Below are 19,898 nucleotides of genomic sequence, written 5' to 3'. Positions count from 1 at the left end.
AGTGTCAGGCACAGGGTGTCATACACATAATCTTATTTGTACTTAGCAGAACACAGGCTTGAGAAGCAGAAAGGCCTGTGTTCGGAGCTTACCATCTACAGCTTCATCAGCATGGGCAGCTCACCTGACATCTACTTTAGTGTCTAAAGTGGCACAATAATAGTACTTGCTACAATGTTGTGAGGATCAAACGTAACTATAAAAAGCTGAGCACTGTGCCAGCCTTTTCCAAAGGCCTCTAAAACATCAGTTCTTAGTGTATTTGTTGTTATTAGTAATAGCATTGATATCATTAGAAAGTAGATATTCCCATTTTAAGATGAAGAAACAAGAAAGGGGATCTTTGAAATCCTGATTTCTAGAGACCCACGTTCTGGTCTTGACTCTATAGCCTTTGGCAACTCACCTGCCTTCTCTGAGAATCAGTTTCTCTGCCCTCTGTAAGATAGAACTGGAGGGCAGGGATAATCCACAGGATTCTTTTTATTTATTTATTTATTTATTTATTTATTTATTTATTTACTTACTTATTTTTTTTCTTTTTTTTAAATTTATTTTTTATTGGTGTTCAATTTACTAACATACAGAATAACCCCCAGTGCCCGTCATCCATTCACTCCCACCCCCCCGCCCTCCTCCCCTTCTACCACCCCTAGTTCGTTTCCCAGAGTTAGCAGTCTTTACGTTCTGTCTCCCTTTCTGATATTTCCCACACATTTCTTCTCCCTTCCCTTCTATTCCCTTTCACTATTATTTATATTCCCCAAATGAATGAGAACATATAATGTTTGTCCTTCTCTGACTGACTTACTTCACTCAGCATAATACCCTCCAGTTCCATCCACGTTGAAGCAAATGGTGGGTATTTGTCATTTCTAATAGCTGAGTAATATTCCATTGTATACATAAACCTGCCCTACGACCCAGCAATTGCACTGTTGGGGATTTACCCCAAAGATACAAATGCAATGAAACGCCGGGACACCTGCACCCCGATGTTTATAGCAGCAATGGCCACGATAGCCAAACTGTGGAAGGAGCCTCGGTGTCCAACGAAAGATGAATGGATAAAGAAGATGTGGTTTATGTATACAATGGAATATTACTCAGCTATTAGAAATGACAAATTCCCACCATAGGATTCTTATATGTTGGCAAAAGAAACTGGAGTCTGGCTCACTAACAAATTTCCAGCAAAGAACTTTGTTGCACGTCTTTGGGTAGCTGGTAGATTCACTGTCACCCAGGCCAGAAGAGGGCAGGCCCCACAGTCATATTGGGGTTCTAGGTAGGATCTAGGATGCATGAGCATCAAGAGTGTGGTCTTTTTTTGGAAGCAGGGGGGTTGGCAGTATTTATAGTTGACTTGCCATCCTGTCGCTCTGCTAGAGATATGCAGTCCCAGGAGAGGAAAGCTGATGGCCAGCCTGGCTAGGAAGGTGGGCACTTTAGTGCTAGTTATACCAGGATGCCACAGCAGGGAAGAGGGGCAGGAAGGAATTCCCCCTGGAGAAGTTCAGCGTTGTTACTGAAAGGAAGGCAGGGAAGGTGCTAGGTAGCTGAGAAATACCACTCATCCCCAGGGCTAGACTGAATGGTGACCCAGTCTAAGATCATCAGCTCGTGACTTTGAAAGAAACAGGTCCCATAGGTCAGGGCAGCTGGGATGTTCTGGCTTCACATATTCTGCTCTGCTCCCTGCTTGGATTCTGTAGGCGCTCACGTGTGCTGCTGGGGCTTAGAGGGGCCCTTTGCCACCCCCTCCCGTCTCCCTGATGCACAGAGCAGTGGCATTTGGGAAGCCCGCTGTACTGAACAGAGCACACCGGGGCAATAAAAAGCATCATTGGATTTGACGGGGGCCAGTTCTCATGACTTTTCCTTTTCCTCTGTTTAGCAGAGGCTGGTGAGCTTTGCCACGTGAAAACAGGAAGGAGTTCAGCCCATGGTTTTTGGGGGTGCTGAGGTCTTCAATTTGGGGCCTTGAGATTGAAAGAGGAGGTGGCCGTCTTACCCTGGGCTGCCAAATCTCTGGGCCAAGCCATGTGCGGGCTGGATTCCCCCGGCCGCCCTGGCACCAGGTCTACTACCTGATGGTCATCCTGGTATATAGGCCTGGGACTACCAGCATGTACTGCCTCTTGGGACCACCCAGTTTCACTGGGGTTTTTTAAAGACCCACAGCCTGCAGGCCAGGGCCTCAGACATCCCTCATGTGATCTTCACGTGAACCTTGAGTTACTCTCCACATTTGATAAATGAGAAAACCAGGTCTCAGGGAGGACGAGTGACTTGCCCCAGGCCACACTGCCATGGCGTGGGGAGCTTGGCTACAATCTGACCAATAGGTAACTGAAAGTGGAGTCTGGGTTCGAAAGAGAAGTGGCTTCAGTGGAAGATAACGGAGGGCTGCTGGAAGATGTGGGGGTACCCCATGCTTGGTGCACACCCTCCTACCCTCTGCACCTATACTGTCTCTCTTAATTGGCCTCACCCAGGCCCATGGCTTCAAAATTATTCCAAATGGATACACCAAGGCCCACCTGCTTCTCTGAGTCCCTGACTTGAGTGCCTGCCAACTTCCTGCTCAACATCTCTTCTTGGATGCCCACTGGACCTCTCAGACTTCAGAGACCTACGTCCTGAGTTTTCATTCCCCTGTCCCACCCACATGTCTCCCTCCTACAACATTCCTGTGCCCAGTAAATGGCATTGCTGCTTGCTCTGCTGCCAAGTCCACCTCTTAAGAGTTCCTTGACTGCCCCAGCCCCTTCCTGCCACCTTCCAGGATACCAGCAAGTCCTGCTGATTCTTCCTCCAAAATGGAGCCTGGGTCTCCATTCCTCTAGTGGCTCCCAAGTCTTATCAGTGTGTGGAGTTCCCTCTCGCTGGCACTATTAAGTGGCCTCCTGTCTCACTGTCTTCTCTTCTGGCTCCTTCCACTCCATTTTCTACTCTATCCAAAGTGATCTTTTACAAATGTCAGCTTGCACCCCTCCTATACTTAAAACCCTGGCCATGACTTCCCAGCCTCCCATGGCCTGGGAAACTGTCTGAGAATAGGCCTTGGGCTCCCTCCTGGCCTGCTTCTCATACCCCCTGCCTCATGCATGAGGCTCTAGTAGTGACGGGGCTTCCTTCTATTCCTCTGACACTCCAAGTTCATGTCACTTGAGCCCTCCCAAGAATATCCCTCCTCCAGAATTTCATGTGGATACCTGCCTTTTCCTCATTTGGATTTCAGCCCAAATATCACTTTCTCAGCTAGATTCCTACCCTAACACTGTCTACAGTGTGGAGGAGTGCTGTCTCACGCCACCCCAGCAAATTCCATTTTCTTCAGGGTACTTCTCACATTAAGAAATGATCTTCTTGCTTGATTATTATCTCTCTCCCCTCCATTAAGCTACACGTTCTTGTCTGTCCTAGCCATACTATATCCCCAGTACATAAATGTACACAGTACATTTTTTTGTAGTTTTTATTTGGAAATAATCACAGAATCATAAGAAATTGTAAAAAAATGTGTAGAGAAGAGAAAAATAATAGAGGGAAACCAGTGAAGCTAGAAGTTGGTTTTCTGAAAGGATCGACAAAGTTAACAAACCTTTAGCTAGGTTTGTTAGCTAAGTTTTATCAAGCAGAAAGGATTCAAGTTACTAAAATCAAGAATGAAAGAGGGGACATTACTACCAACCTGACAGAGGAAAAAAAGATTACAGGAGAATATTCTGAACAATTTTATGCCAACAAATGAAGATATCCCAGATGACATGGACAATGTCCTAGAAAGACACAAATCACCGAAATCGACTCAAGAGGAAATAGAACATCTGGCTAGACCTATAGCAAGTAAAGAGATTGAATTAATAAAAAAAAAAAAAAAAAAAATTCCCACGAAGAAAAGCAAAGGACCAGATGGCTTCGCTGGTGAATCATACTAAATATTTAAAGAATTAACACCAATCCTTCACAAATTTTTCTAAAATATAGAGAGGAGAGAACAATTCCAAACTCATTCTATGAGACCAGTATTACCCTGACAACAAAACCAAAGACATCACAAGAAGACTATTGAACCAACATTCCTTATGAATATAGATGTAAAAACCCTCAACAAAACATTAGCAAACCAAAATCTACCAGTTTATAGAAAGATTTATGCATTGAAACCTAGTGGAGTTGACCTGGGCCATGGCTTGTTGATCAATATACGAGAACCCATCAGTATAATACAACATATTAATACAATAGAGGGGAAAAATAACCATGTGACATCTTAATGGATACAGGAAAAACATTTGAGAAAATTCAACACCCTTTTGTGTTGAAGACCATAAACCAAGAGTAGAAGGCAACATTCACCTAATAAAGGGTACCTATGAAAACCCACAGCTAACATCATCCTGGTTAAAAACCAAAAGCTTTCACCCCAAGATCAGGAACAAGACAAGGATGACTGCTTTCACCACCTCTGCTCACATGGTACTAGAGATTCTGCTCAGGGCAGCTAGGCAAGAAAATGAAATAAGAGGTTGGAAAGGAAGAAATAAAACTATTTGGTGATACGATCTTATATATAGAAAACTCTAAAGAATCCACAAAAATTAAAAAGCTAAAATCAAGTTCAAGTTTACAGGGTAAAAGACCAATATACAAAAAATCAGTCGTATTTCTATACTCCAGCAATGAACAATCTGCAAAGAAAATTAGGGGAAAATATCTGTTTAAAATAGCATTAAAAAGAATAAGGTACTTAAGAATAAACTTCACCAAATAAGTGAAAGACTTATACATTGGAAAATATATTGTTGATGGGAATTGAAGAAGACCCAAATAAATGTGAAAAGACATTCAATGTTCACAGATTGGAAAACTTCATACCATTGAGATGGTGATGCACCTTGAATTATCTACAGATTCAGTGCAATCCTATCAAAATTCCAACTGCCTATTTTGTGGAAATTGATAAACTGATTTTAAAATATATATGGAAGTATAAGGAACCCAGAATAGCTAAAACAATATTGGAAAAGAACAAAATTGGAAAACTCACACTTCTAATTTTAAAACTTAATACCAAGCTACAGTAATCAAGACTGTGTGGTACTGGCATAGGAATAGACAGATCAATGTAATAGAATTGATAGAGAAGTATAACCTTACATCTACGGTCAGTTGATTTTCAACAAGGACGTCAAGGCTATTGGATGGAGGGAAAAAAGTCATATTTTTAAGCAAATGGTATTGGGACAACTGGATTTCTGCATGTAAAAAATGAAGCTGGATTCCTACCCTAACACTGTCTACAAAAACTAGTTCAATAGATCAAATACCTTAAAACTTTTAAAGTATTAAGGCTGTAAAACTTCTTTTTCAAGGTTTTATTTATTTGACAGAAAGAGCGCAGGAAGGGGAACCAGCAGAGTGAGAGGGAGAAGCAGACCCCTGCTGAGCAGGGAGCCTGATGTGGGGCTCAATCCCAGGACCTGGAGATCATGACCTGAGCCAAAGGCAGATGCATAACTGACTGAGCCACCCAGGTGCCCAGGGTTGTGAAACTCTTAAAAGAAACGTGGATATAAGTCTTTGTAGCCTTGACCTTTTCAGTGAGGTCTTAGATATGACACCCACAGCACAAGCAACACGAGAAAAAAAAAAATAGATCAGGCTTCATCAAAATTTAAAACACTTTTGCTTCAAAGGACATTCATCATGATAGTGAAAAGACAGCTTACAAAATGGGAGAAAATATTTGCAAATCATATATCTGATAAGGGTCTACACCCAGAATATGTAAAGAAAAGAACTCTTAAACTCAACAACAAAATGACAAACAACCTAATGAAAATATGGCCAAGGTACTCTGAATAGACTGTCCTCCAAAGAAGACATACATGGCCAAGAAGCACATGAAAAGCTCAACATCATTAGTCGTCAGGGAAATGCAGATCAAAACCACAAAGAGATACCATTTCACATCCACCAAGATGGTTATAACTTTTGAAAAGAAAAGAAATAAATGACAGTATTGGCAATCGTGGAAAAATCATACCTTCCTGGTGGGAACGGAAAAGTCAAATGGTGCAGCCATTGTGGAAAATAGTGTGGCTGTGTCTCAAAAAGTTAAACGCTGTGTCTCAAAAAGTTAAATGTAGAGTTACTCTTGATGTAGCAATTCCACTTCTGGGTACTGACCCAAGGGAATTGAAAACATGTTCCCACACATACTTATACACAGTATCATTCATAGTAGCCATTAGGTGGCAGCAACCCAAATGTCTATCTACTGATAAATGGATAAAGAAAATGTGGTGTAGCCATGCAATGGAATATTACTCAGCTATGAAGAAGAACAAAGTTCTGACACCTGCTACAACGTGGATGAACTGGGGTACCTGGGTGGCTCAGTCAGTTAAGCATCTGCCTTCAGCTCAGGTCATGAGCCCAGGGTCCTGGGATAGAGCCCTGTATCAGGTACCCTGCTGAGGGCTCTCCCTCTCTCTACTGCTCCCTCTGCTTGTGCACGTTTGCTCGTTCTCTCTCTCTCTCTCTCTCTCTCTCTCTCCCCCCCTCTGTCAAATAAATAAAATCTTTTAAAAAATCCATAACATCGGTGAACCTTGGAAACATGATGCTACATGAAAGAAGCCAGACATAGAAGGCCACATATTGTATGATTCCATTCACATGCAGTGTCTAGAACAGGCAATTCATGGAACCAGGAAGTAGATTAGTGGTTGCCAGAGGCTGGGGACGGCAGGAACGGAGAAGGACTGCTAAAAGGTAGGGGGTTCCTTTTTTTTTAGATTTTATTTATTTATTCATAAATAAATAGAGAGAGAGAGAGAGAGAGAGAGACGCAGGCAGAGGGAGAAGCAGGCTCCATGCAGGGAGCCTGATGTGAGACTCGATCCCGGGTCTCCAGGGTCACACCCTGGGCTGAAGGTGGTGCTAAACCGCTGGGCCACCAGGGCTGCCCTAGGGGGTTCCTTTTAGGGTGGTAAAAGAAATATGCTGGAAAAAGATAGTGGTGAGGATTGCACAGCCCTGGAATATACTAAACAACAACACTGAATTGCATACTTAAAAGTAGTGATTTTATATGTGTGAATTATATCTCAGTTTTTACAAAAAAGCATCGAGAGGTGCCATGTGTCCTTGCCCAGCTTCCCCCATCACTGACATCTTACGTAACTGTAGTATATTATCAAAACCAGGAAACTGACATTAGTATAATGTGCAGAGCTTCATACACGCATTCGTGTGTGCGTATGAGTTCTATGCAATTTTATCGCACGTAGATTCATGCAGCCACCACCACATCAAGATACACAGCAACAGTTCCATCACGTAGCCCTTTATAGCCACGCCTCCCCACCCCCTCCCTAACATTGGCAACCACTGATCTTTTCTCCAAACTTTGTGTCACTTCAAGAATGCTGTATAAATGGAATCCTACTGCATGTAACCTTTCAGAGACTGGCTTTTTCCACTCCGAATGCCCTTGACATCCGTCCAAATTGTTGTGTGTATCAATAGCTTGTTGCTTTTGATTGCGGTAATTTATTAAATTGGGGCTACTTCTGAGGGCAATCCAGCATCTGCCTGAGGGAGTGGATCTGTGTCAGGTTAATTCTGGGAGAGGAGAGCATCTTTGTTAGGAGTTAGAGAGGGACCTCCTGCAAGAGGCCTCCCCTGACCATCCGTTCTAAAAATGCCCCTCCACTGGCCATTAATAATTCTCTCTTATTTTCCGTGTCCAATTTATCCTTGCCTGACTGGTGTTTTTTCTTGGCAGTATTACTTGTTTGCTTCCCCAGCTCACGCAGAGCTGGGACTTGGTGGGCCAGGCTCCACTGCCCACCCCTGCATGGGGCTCGGCGCCTGCCCCACAGGAGGGTGTTTGTATTTGGCAAGTGGGTGACAGATGGTGTTGTGCCTCCCCAGCCCCCGGCCCTGCCCTCGTCTGTGTGTGCTGGCTGATATTTCTCTGATGGAGGATTGTCTTTCTGGCCTCCAGGGCCCACTTTGTTTCCCAGGCAGCAGGCCCAGACTGGTGGGGAATTGGGCCCCCAGGAACTGCCCTCAACCTACGCTGGTGGGAATTGGGGTACGAATACCCCAGCTCCCTTGTCCTGAGGGTGGAGCTGCTCTGAGGCATCTTCTGCTCTGGCTCCCAAGATTCCCTGGTGGCACTGAGCTCCAGCTGCCGCAGGAGTGGGTAGCCTGGTGACACACTCTTTATGGAAGGCCTTTCCTCCTCTGACCTCCCCACACTCCAACTGGTGTTTCCTTTGGTGTATAAATAACCTTCTGACCCTCAAATCCTTGCCTTGGGGTCTGCCTCTGGGGGGCGGGGGTACACACTAAGATAGAATGAATTAATGAACAAAAATGGGTGTAAATCAGGACTCCACTACTTAGGCAGACCGCACCCCTTGCTCCCTTACTGAGCTCTGGTCTTCCTTCCATGACACGGGTTCCAGTACTAGCCCTCTCCCAGGGCTATGAGAGAACCCAGGGAGGCCATGGTGCCAGCATGAAGGTGCCCTGATTCCTGTTCTGCCATCACTGCGACGGGCAGGTGCAGCAGACGCTCCGCCTGCTGGCCTGGCACCCAGGGCACCTTGGTCAGCCCCCGGCGCCTTCCTGGCAGCCTTTTTCTTAGAGACTCCGGCCACTAATGAGGCCCTGCATTACCCGCAGGTGAATGTTCTTTGACTTTGAACACCATGATGCCCACTTAATCTTCCTGTTATCCCTCCTGTGGACAGAAAAGTGACAGGAAATCAATTATGGTCCCCTTGCCGGCATCTGAGGGTCAGCCTTCAGACTCTTCCTTTGTCAGGCAGCCACAGTGACCCAGTTCGGGCCCCGACTTGGGCAAGAAATGAGGGGCACCCACTGGATTTTGAGCTGTGGTATCCTGACCCCTTGCAGCTGCCCAGAGCACTAGAAGTTCTTGCAGAGCTTGAGAAACTTGGCCAGAATAAGTCAGAACCCCTTGAACTCTTCTCTCTCTCTGGACAAAAGCAACCTCCTCCCTCCTGAAAGGCACCATTGTCCCTGGAACAAGCCCTCTTTGTTCTCCCCCGCAGCTGGAGCCTGGGCCTCTCGCATCTCCTGGGGGGCCAGCAAAACCCCAGAGTCAGCCAGTCTCCTCCTTCCCTGGCTCTGTCAAGTAGCCGGCATGGTCCCGGTGACAGGGGTCTCTTGAGACCTCCTCAAATACACAGTGACGGCTCATTTAGGTAAAAGGGACAGCTCTAGCCAGTGTCAGAGATGCTGTGGTTCTGTTGCTGCCGCTGTCAGCCCCTAAGCAGGAACCCTTGACTCAGACATGTGCAGGGGCCAGCCAGAGGCATATCCTGGGAAGGGAAGTGGGTGTAAAACAGTAGGGAGCAGTGGGGACTGGGGCACCAGAGAGCCCGTGCCCTGGGCCTGGGAGCGGCGCCCTCGGCTCCAGCCAGCATCCATCAGGGGCCCTGTGTGGCCGTGTTGTCTACACAGGAGCAGAACTCTAGCTCTGGAGGGGATGGGGAAATCTCCCCCTTGTTAAATGTTGGCCATGATGTTTTTTTTAATACTTCATGAGCCAAACAAAATCGCCCTCCAGGCTAGATCAGTGTACAGCTGCTTCTCCAAAGTTTCAGTGAAGGGACAGCTATGAGGAGGTAAATTTCAACTGGCCATTCATTCCTTCGTTTGTTCAGTCAACAAAGATTCCGTGGCATCTACTGTGTGCCAAGGAACTGGGCTGAATGCTAAAGGTTCTGGAGTGAATTAGACACAGCCAGTTCCCTTCAGGAGCTCACAGCCGAGCATGTGGAAGGGTGACCTGGAATAGAAAACAGGTAGTTACAAGACACTGAGGTCCTACAAGGGAGCCGTGGGTGGCTGGAGGCCAGGGTGATGGTGTCAGGAAAGGAGTGGCAGTGGGGGTGACAGCACGTTTGTGCTGCATTTTCCTGGGCGGGAGAGGCTGGAAGCGTATTGCAAGGAGAAGCCCAGCCTGTGCAAAGGCCCTGAGGCCAAGCCTGTGGGGAGATGTTCAGCTGTAGCTGTGAGTTTTGTCTGGACAGAGAGTTAGAAGAGGCATCCGAAGGACAAAACAGGAGGCAGCTGGAGTTGAGAAAAGTGCCTGGACTTGGCTTTTTCCACCTGCATCTAACACACCCCTGACATGGAATTTTGCTGGTGAAAGTGGCCATGACCGTGGAGCTTCCCTGCAACTCTGCCCCCCTGGCCTTGAGAGCCAGTGGCCCTGCCAGTGGCCCTGCCAGTGGGCAGGAACCACACCCTGGGGTCCTGAGGCTTGGAAGCCCTGCCAGGGAGCAGAGCAAATCCTGAAGCTCAGTCCCACGGTCCCAACGCCTGTGCCCTTTTCTTTTCTTTTCTTTTCTTTTCTTTTCTTTTCTTTTCTTTTCTTTCTTTCTTTTTTTACATTTTTAAAATTCCACAGGGTTTTACAGAAAAAACAAAAACAAAAACAAAACAGACTCTGCTTGCTGGGTTAATAAAATAGCACAAGTGACACTCTTATCCCACCCTCCACTCTCTGTCTGTCCCCACCCCCAGCGCTCTCCCCAGAGCTGATTAAATTAATCAAAATAAAGCCCGCCGCATTTAAATTCAGTCGGCCTGGCAAAGCAGAGAGGTCCACGTGGCTGCTTTGTGCCAGGGACCAGCCACAAAGTGCGTTCCGGACGGGTGAGGTCTAAGAGCCCACCTTGGATTATGTAGACAAGGGAGGCCTGGCCTCCTGCCCTCAGTCCAATTACTTTGGGAAGAGGCAGAAAATAGACTAACGACTCCCCACTCTCTTGCTGGTGTTTCAGAGCAAGAAAGACACCTCCCTGTGGACGTGCCCCTTCCACCTGCCGCTCCAGCTCTTTTTTGTCATCCGCAACACCAGGCGGCTGCAGGACTTTGGTCTAGGCAAGATCAAGGTTTGGAACTACTGGACGGCTGATGGCGTAAGTAAGGGCCCCGACTCCTTGCTGGACAGTTTGAGTAATGGTAGGATTTAGCGCTGTCCAATAATCTGATTGCTGAAGTTGCAAGATGGGTACTCGGAGGCCCTGTTGCCGTTCCTGCTGGGTGTAGGAAGTGCCTGGTGGGACATTTCATGCTGAATGGTTGGAGCCATCAGGAGCAGAGCTTCAGCTTGAAGCTTTAGGAAGTGAAATCAGGCCACCCTTTGGGAGAACTGGACAAATAGGAACTGGAGCTCAGTTTTATTTATTTATTTTTTTAAGATTTTATTTATTTATATGAGAGAGAGTGTGTGAGTGAAGGAGAGAGAAAGGAGCAAGAGCAGAGGGGAGGGGGGGAGGGAGAAGAGACTCCCTGCTGAACAGGGAGCCCTGTGATGCAGGACTCCCTCCCAGGACCCTAAGATCATGACCTGAGCTGAAGACAGATGCTTAACTGACTGAGCCACTCGGGTACCCCTGGGGCTCAGTTTTAATAGATAAGGAAGCAGAATCACAGAGAGGTTATGTAATATGCCCCAAGTCGCACAACCAGTAAGTGTCACAGTGAGAATGTGAACCCATGCAGTCAGACTCTTGGCTCATTCACTTAACCAACGCATCTCAAAATTTACTGGGGAATCTTGCTAAAATGAGGATTCTAATTCAGCAGGTCTAGGCAGGGCCTGAGATTCTGCATCCAGGTGTGCCAGTGTTCCTGGTGTGGGGACCCCACTCTGAACAGCCAGGCTCTTAACCTCTGTGTTCTTCTGTCCCCCCTATTTCAGAATCCCTGCCCTCCTTTCTACCCCCACACCCCCTCCTACACCTGACCACTTAACCTTTCTTTCTACTCTGGGCTGTTTTTTCATGTTCTCATTTGCATTTATTCCTTCATTCAACACTTATTGTGGAGCACATGTGTCATCAGCCTTCCCTGATCAATTTAAAGGACATTGATATAAAAGACACAATCCCCACCTTTGAGGTACTCCTTGTCTGAAAGCCGGCAGACAAGTAAATGTAAAACTATGATGTCATGTGCTGAAAGCCTTTGTAGAGGTGACTGCAAGGTGCCAGGAATTTAAAATAGAAGCCCCAGGAACTCAGCAGGGAACTCAGTGGGTGAGGAAAGACAGGAACCCCCAGCCTATCTTGTTTCCCCTCATATGATAGACATGGGTACAAGAATTGTTCTACTTTCCCTTCCAGTTTGTTCTCAAGGAAGCAGTAATACAAGGGAGATGAGCAAGGGCAACTAGTCTTCAGCTTCAGTGTTGTCAAGAGAGACAGTAGGGCATGATAGGGAGTGTGGCATACTGGTAAGCACATGCTTCAGTAAAGAGAAAGCCACTTCTCAGCTTCAGCTAATGGTTGCTATGTACGAATGCCAACCAGTGCTGCTAGATCTTCTGAACATTCCCCAGGGACCTGGGAATTTGGAATTTGGTAGGAGCCTTTCTGGTTTGTAAATGTCGACAGCTAATTTAAATTCTTTTGAAGCCACCATACAGTCCAAAGCAAACTCATCTTAGGGCTGGAGTTGACCTGTTCAAACTGTAGCCCCTGGGGCACAGATAGAGTCTGGGAGAGCTCTGGGAAGGTGCTGGAAGGAGCACACACCTGAGCTGGAGTGGAAAGAGACAGTGGCACAGAGTTGAGGCAGAAAAGGAGAAAGCATATCCCAGGAGGAGGGCCTTACATATGCAAAGGCAGAGGTGTGCAAGAGTGCAGCCACTGAACTGCCCTCTCTGTACTTAGGTCCAGGCCTCCTAGTCCGTCACCAATAGCCACTGGGAGGTCTGACCATGATTCTCTGCTGCTTCAAACTCTCCGAAGCTCCCTTGGAGCTGGAGGATCCAGGTCAAACCCCTGAGTGTGACATCAGGGCTCCGTAATCTCTGTGTGCCAGGCCCTGTGTCTCCCTCGCATAGGCCCCCAGCCCTCACTCTGGCCACACTATTGGAGTGCCAGCTGCTGGGCCTCTCCACCATGCTAGGGGAGGGGAATTACACCTGTAGGTCCTGGCCCCTCCCATCTGCCTCAGCTCCAGGTGCCCTGGCCCCTCCCATCTGCCTCAGCTCCAGTTGCCCTGGCCCCTCCCATCTGCCTCAACTCCAGGTGCCCTGGCCCTTCTCATCTGCCTCAGCTCCAGGTGCCCTAGTTCCTTCCATCTGGCTCAGCTCCAGGTGCCCTGGCCCCTCCCATCTGCCTCAGCTCCAGGTGCCCTGGCCCTTCCCATCTGGCTCAGCTCCAAGTGCCCCGGCCCCTCCCATCTGGCACCATGCCAGGTGCCTGCCTCCACTGCAAGTTTCTGGAAAACCAGACATCGCTTTCTCCAGGAAGCCAGTCCTAACCCCTGACCTTTACACCACTTGTGCACCTCATGAATATGTTCCATCACCCCTGTACTAGGATAGATACCTGCTGCCCCCATACCACAGTGGGGCCCTGGAAGCAGGGCCTGAGTTGTCTCTACCTCCATGCCATTCAAAGTAGAAACACATGGTTATCAAGTAAAGGAATGAGTTCATTCCCTGAGAACCTACAAGCAGTTTGTCATACGCTTTTTGATATCCAGATGAGACATGGAGAATTGGAGTTTACAGCATTTACATAGGCTCATACTCAAGGTTAAAGGCAGAGCTGGGGATCAAGCCCAGGGGCGTCGGCTCCTCCTCCCTCCTTCCTCCCCCCATCCCATACTTCTTCCTGCAGATTCTCCCTCTGCCAGCCACCCTCCCAGCTCCCCAGGACTCCTCCAGGACCTCACCCCTGTGTGGCACTGCCTGCAGGTAGGGCTGTGCTCTCTCATTCCCTAGTCAGCTGGGCATTTCCTGGCAGGTGGTCGTCAGCATCTTCTGGAATGAGTAATGGAACAGTGCCCGCTGCCCAAGCCTGTGCTCTGTAGCTCAGCCCTGTCATTGAATATATGTCTCAGGCCAAGAAAAGCGGATTTTATGTGCTGGATTACAAAGCAGATAAGCTTCATCCCTTTTGGCCAGGCCCGCCTTTCTTCTTGAACCTGCACTCAGCCTTCCCTGTGTGCTAAGAATAAAAAAGAGGAGCAGGACATCAGGGTGTCATTTGGGGGTGCTTTGGGGAGCCTCAGCTGCGGCGATCAGAGTCCAGAGGTATTTCTACAGGCGGAACAGAGTGCGGAGGACTGCAGGGGCGCCACTTATGTAACGCACGCCCATCTGTTGCCAGAATTTACCGGGGGCAGAAAGCGCAAACAAATGCAGCTGCAGGTTGGTTTGATTTAATATTCTCCAGAGAATGCTATTACTGTGTGTTTTAGAGGAGATAAAATGAGAGTTTATAGGAAATATAGCTCAGCCCGGTAGACACGGCTTGTTAATACAGTGTTTTGTGTATGGGAATCCAAGGGAGAAAAGTTAAATGGGGGGGAGCTAATCCAACCAAGGCTTATTTAGAACATAAGAGAAGAAGGTGCTAGAAAAAGGGAAGTCTCTTTTATTGGAAAATATGCTGCCTGTGAAGTCCTGAGGCCAACTTTTCTGGGCTCCCTTCCCCCTCATTAGGCGATTTGGGGAGTGTGGGCTGGCCCAAGGGGAAGTGGGGACATAGGCTAGAATCCGTCCAAGCAGGCAAACAGAAGGCAGTACGCAGATTCCTGTACTTGTCACAGCTGCCGTTTATCCAGGGCTGCGTCCATCAGGCAGGCACGAGGCACCTAGTAGGCTCTCAGACACCATTTGGTGCGTGAACAAATAGCAAAGTAATCATTTCAGTTAACCCCCAAGAATCCTGCAAGGTGGTGTTGATCTCTACCTTTTGATGTGGACGCTAGGGTTTAAAATAGTGAGCTCCTTGGGGACAGAGGTACTGCGTCTCTTTTGCCAGCCCTGCTTGGAAATGGCTGCCTGGAGTGCCGTCTTGTGAAGGATCTGGAACCTTCCTTCTGGTTCATAAAGAGAAGGGTGTATGATGGATCAGCGATGTCTGCCTCAGGCTCAGGGGGAGGATGTGATAATACGTCTGCCACATTTTTTGGTACTCCTTGGATGACGTGACTTGCCCAGCTAGTGACTTGCAAGGGACACAGCTGGGAGGAGGACATGAGGGATGTTGCTTTTTCTCTGTTTTTCTTTTCTTTTTTTTTTTTTTTTCTCAGCACCACTTCTGCAGAGCTGCATCTGTTGGGAGGAAGGAGCCAATAGTCTCCTTACTATAGTATATAGTAACCCATCCAAGAAGTGGGCTTTCAGCAGCTCCCCATGGTCTGTGTTTTTCTTCAGAATGAGCCTATTAGTTATCTTCTACCTGGTGGCGCCCTTTAGTAAAAACAGGCACATATCAACATCTTCACCCACAATGTGACCACACAGATGCCACCCCCAGGCTGGTCACAGCAGTGGGTGAGGCAGGACAGGCGTCTGGGGGTATAATTCATACACAGAAATACTGCTTGTTAAATTGTTTATGAATGAATGAGTGAATGAATGTAAGATTACCCCAGCAAAGTATCTCTGTGATACCCCATGGTGGTCTAAGCCAGCGCTGCCCCATAGAACTTTCTGTGATAATACTAATGTGCCCCATCTAGTCCAGTAGCCATGAGCCACAGGGGGCTGTTGAGAAGTTGCAATATGGCTGGTATAACAGAGAAACTGCATTTTATTTTACTTATTTAATTTTTAATTGAGCTGTAATTGACACATGAGATGGTATTCTTACATGCTTTAGGTGCATGACACAATGATTTGATATGTGTATATATTGCAAAATGATCAATGTAATAAGTTTCATTAACCTCCATCAGCACACATAGTTACAAAACATTTTCCGTATGATGAGAACTTTTAAGATTGACTTTCATAGGAACTTTCAAATATACAATATGGTATTGTTAACTACAATTACGATGCTTACATGACATCCCCAGGACTTATTTATAACTGCAAATTTGTGCCTTTTTTTTTTAAGATTTTATTTATTCATTCATGAGAGACACAGAGAGAGAGGCAGAGACACAGGCAGAGGGAGAAGCAGGCTCCATGCAGGGAGTCCGATGTGGGACTCGATACCAGGACCCCACGACTACAACCTGAGCCAAAGGCAGATACCCAACCATTGAGCCACCCAGGTGCCCAAGTTTGTGCCTTTTGACAGCCTCCCCTCATTGTACTTACCTCCCACTTCCTGCCTCTGGATACCCACTAATCTGTTCTCTGGATCTATGAGTTCAGGTTTTCTTAAGTTGCATGCACAAGTGGGATTGCACAATATTTGTCTTTCACTGTCTGACTTATTTCACTTCATGTAAGGCACTCAGGGTTCATCCACATCTTTGCAAATGGCAAGATCTCCTTTTTCATGGCCGAGTAATATTCTATCGTGTATATACACCACATCTTCTTTATCCATTCATCTGTAAGTGGACACTTGGGTTGTTTCCATGTCTTGGCTATCGTCAATAACACTGCAGTGAACATGGGGGTGCAGATATCTTTTCAAGATGGTGATTTCAATTCATAAGGACAAATCCCCCAATGCAGAATTGCAGGTTCCCACGGAAGTTCTACTTTTCATTTTTTGAGGCACCTCCATACTGTTTTCCAGAGTGGCTGCTCCTCTTTAAAGCCCCGCCAGTGGTGCACATGGTTCCCTTTTTCTCTGCATTCTTGCCAACACTTATTATGAGAAACTGCATCTCACATTTCATTTAATTTTATTTTTTATCATTTTTTATTTTTTATTTTTTAAAGATTTTATTTATTTATTCATGAGAGACACAGAGAGGGTCAGAGACATAGGCAGAGGGAGAAGCAGGTTCCATGCAGGGAGCCCAACGCGGGACTCGATCTCGAGTCTCCAGGATCACGCCCTGGGCCAAAGGCAGTGCTAAACCGCTGAGCCACCTGGGATGCCCTCATTTAATTCTAACTTCAGTAGCCACATGGGGTTGGGGACTGTGTATTGGACTGCACACGTCTCGGTGCTCAGGGTACCATGGTGACCCAAGTAGATGAGGCCCTGTCCACCTAGCCCTGTCCCTTTTTGTGCAGAAGGGAAATAAACTAGGGCACAAACAAATAATGTAATTTCAGGTAATGCTAAGTGTACACTGTCTAACTGTATTGCCTTCAGAACAGCAGTGGGAGAGAGGCCTGGGGAGAAGGAAGCTGGGCTCCTTTGAGTGGTGAGAGGCCTCCCATCAGAGAGCCAGAGCCAGAGCAAAGGCTCCAAGTAGGATCACGCTCAGCAGTTCTAGGACAGTAGTTCAGGTAGTGGCTGGAAATGGAGAACAAAGAAGAGTATAGGGGGAGGCTCCAGAGATAGGCAGGAATCAGGTCTTGGGGGCCTCCCTGCTTCAGATCTTATTCCTGGAAAGGCAGAAGAGAGGAGTGGTCAGAGCAAAGGCATTGGAGCCAGCGTCCCTTGGGCAAACCTTGGCTCCCCCTCTTCCCATCTGTGTGACCTTGAGTATCTTATGACTCCATATCCCTGGGCCTCAGTTCCTCCATCCATAAAATGGGGTAATTATTGTTCAGTTAAATATGTGGAAAGTGTTCACAATGACTCCTGGCCTTCGTGAGCTCTTCTACAAGTGTCAGCTGTTAGAGTCAGTATTGGAGGGTTTTGAACAGGGGGTGATATAATCTGAGGAATTGAAAAGATCACTCTGGCTACTGTTTGGAGAATGGATTAGAGGGAACAGAGAACTCCCAAAGGAGGCTTCTGGCATAGCCTATCTAAGGGTCATGGTGGCTTGGATGAGGGTATACGGGATATACCACGCAGAGACTCGTTTCATCCCAGGACAATATTTGCCTTTTCAACAAGGCCTCTGTTTGGCAGAGGGAGAATTCTCCAACAAACTCAAAAGGAAAGAGATGAATTCAGTAACACCGCACGCACCCCTCACCCACTTCTACAATAATCAGCATCCTGCCATTCTGGTTTCATCTACCCCCTACCATATGATTGTAGCTCTCCTACCATTTCACTCATAAATTCTTCAGTACGCATCTCCAACAGGTAAGGAGTTTGCTTTTATATAACCCCAATGCCACTGTCATACCTGACGGTAATTAATTACTATGTGCTAATGATAATCAAATACCCAGTCCCTATTCCAATACCCTGTCTCAAAATTGTTTTTTTTATAGTTGGTTTGTTTGGATCAGGATATAAACCAAAACCAAACATGGCAGTGGCTTCAAAGTCAAAGCTGCAACCTTCATTTGGTCGGCTGAGTTAGCGTGGCCTGGTGGCTGGGCCCCGTGGCAGGGTCTGGGCAGCCTCAGGCCTGGGGAGCCCGATGGCATCTTAGCAGGGTGACTGGTGGGAAGGGGGCCAACCCAGGTGCACTAGAGGCTTTCTGAGGTGTTGACCTCATGTTTGATGTAAGCCACTACCAATCACCAAAGGGTGCCGAAATATGTGAGCAGGGTCCACACTCAGGAGGTTAGGGGCCTGGTAACCTTGTGAGCCCCAGGAGTCCTGGGTTTGAGGCAGGCCCCCAGGCAGCATGGGAAGGAGAGGCAAGCTTTTGCAAGAAGGCAAAACAAAAGCCTTCTCTTTGGAATTAGAACTATCAGAAAAGAAGAAGCTTTGCCAGTGGACAGTGAAAAACGAAGACCTGATCACAGTTAAAGAAGCTAAAGGATAGAGTTAAGGAAGTAGACACAAGAGGTCTAAAGATTACTGGTTGGGGGGTGGGGCGGGCGGTAATTGCTTCTGCTGTTAGTCTAAATGGATAGAACTCTAGAACACCTAGCTTCCCTGAATTGTTAGCACCATCCTTAGATGTATCTAGAGAACCACAAGGAGATGGACAAATTGCACCAATTCTGGTTAGATTCAGGACACGGAGAATCTATTACTTGTAGGGTTATTTGAAATATGTGGATTTCCTGTATGCTTTAAAGAATAAATGCTAAGTCTTCTACTATATGCTAAAACAAAACAAAACAAAACAAAACAAAAACACCAAGGTGTTTAGGAGCCAAAGGGCAGATTGGGATTCAGACCAGACTGCTCCCAGCAGGACAAATGCAGAACCAGGATAGAAGCTGAGGCCCGTGTGCTGTGCTGTGAGGACTATAGCAGGGACGAGCAGTAGCTGGGCTGGACAGATCTCTTTGTAGGAAGGACTGCTTACCCATGTGCAGGTGACAGTCTAGATAAATCCCAGACCCCCTAGGGGGTAGGGCTTCCCTCTCTCCTGCCTCCTGTCCACCTGGGCCAGCATGGATTCAGTAACTGAACCTATTGATTAAAGTTCTCAGTCCCAGGGCTAGTGTATCAATCAGGATTCTCTTGGCAGCAAAGGACAGAAAACCTAATTAAAACTGACTTAAGCACAAAAGGGAGTTCATCGGCTCACATAACAGGAGAGTATGGAGTGGCTGGCTTCAGGCATGGCAGGATCCAGGAGTTCACATGATGTCATCCAGGATCTGCCCCCTCCTTCATGCATCTCTGCTTTCCTCTGTGCTGGCTTCATCCTCAGGCTCCAGGGAGTGGAACCTAATGATGTCAAGACTCCTGATTTTAGCAGCCCTTGCAAAAGAAATTGTCCTCATGAAGGCCCCAGATCTAGGGCCCAGCAGCCAGGCAACCTGGGGTGGGGCTCACAATATCCCTCTGAATGGAGGTTGGGGGAAGGATGGATGCCCCATGGAAAATTGAGGTTGCTGTCTCCAGGAGAAGGGAACATAGGAAATAATATCCAAACTAGGTCTTTTTTCTTCTCCAAGAACACACAAGTCACATGCTGTTGAACTAATTCATCGGCTCCCAGATCTAAACTTTTTCCAAAGCTTAACTTCTGAACCAAGCTTCCCTCATGGCCCCCAGACATTTGTCTTTGGCATTTCTGCCCAGCAAGGCACTGATACTCCAACCCCACACACCGAAGCCCTCGAGGGTCTGCCCCAGCTGGTCCGGTCC

General features: G+C 47.1%; 1 protein-coding gene across 2 annotated transcripts in view; it reads left to right on the top strand.

Annotated features, from left to right (window-relative positions):
• KATNIP (katanin interacting protein) overlaps positions 1-19,898 on the top strand; it is a 195,221-nt gene that overhangs the window by 132,454 nt on the left and 42,869 nt on the right. For both annotated transcript variants that reach the window (XM_038539987.1, XM_038539988.1), the window contains one exon: positions 10,842-10,979. In XM_038539987.1, coding sequence (XP_038395915.1) covers positions 10,842-10,979 — 138 coding nt within the window. The remainder of the gene's footprint in view (positions 1-10,841; positions 10,980-19,898) is intronic.

The sequence above is a fragment of the Canis lupus genome, chromosome 6 (genome assembly GCF_011100685.1).
Source record: "Canis lupus familiaris isolate Mischka breed German Shepherd chromosome 6, alternate assembly UU_Cfam_GSD_1.0, whole genome shotgun sequence".
Lineage (NCBI taxonomy): Eukaryota > Metazoa > Chordata > Mammalia > Carnivora > Canidae > Canis > Canis lupus.
This window is presented reverse-complemented; position numbering and strand designations above follow the sequence as displayed.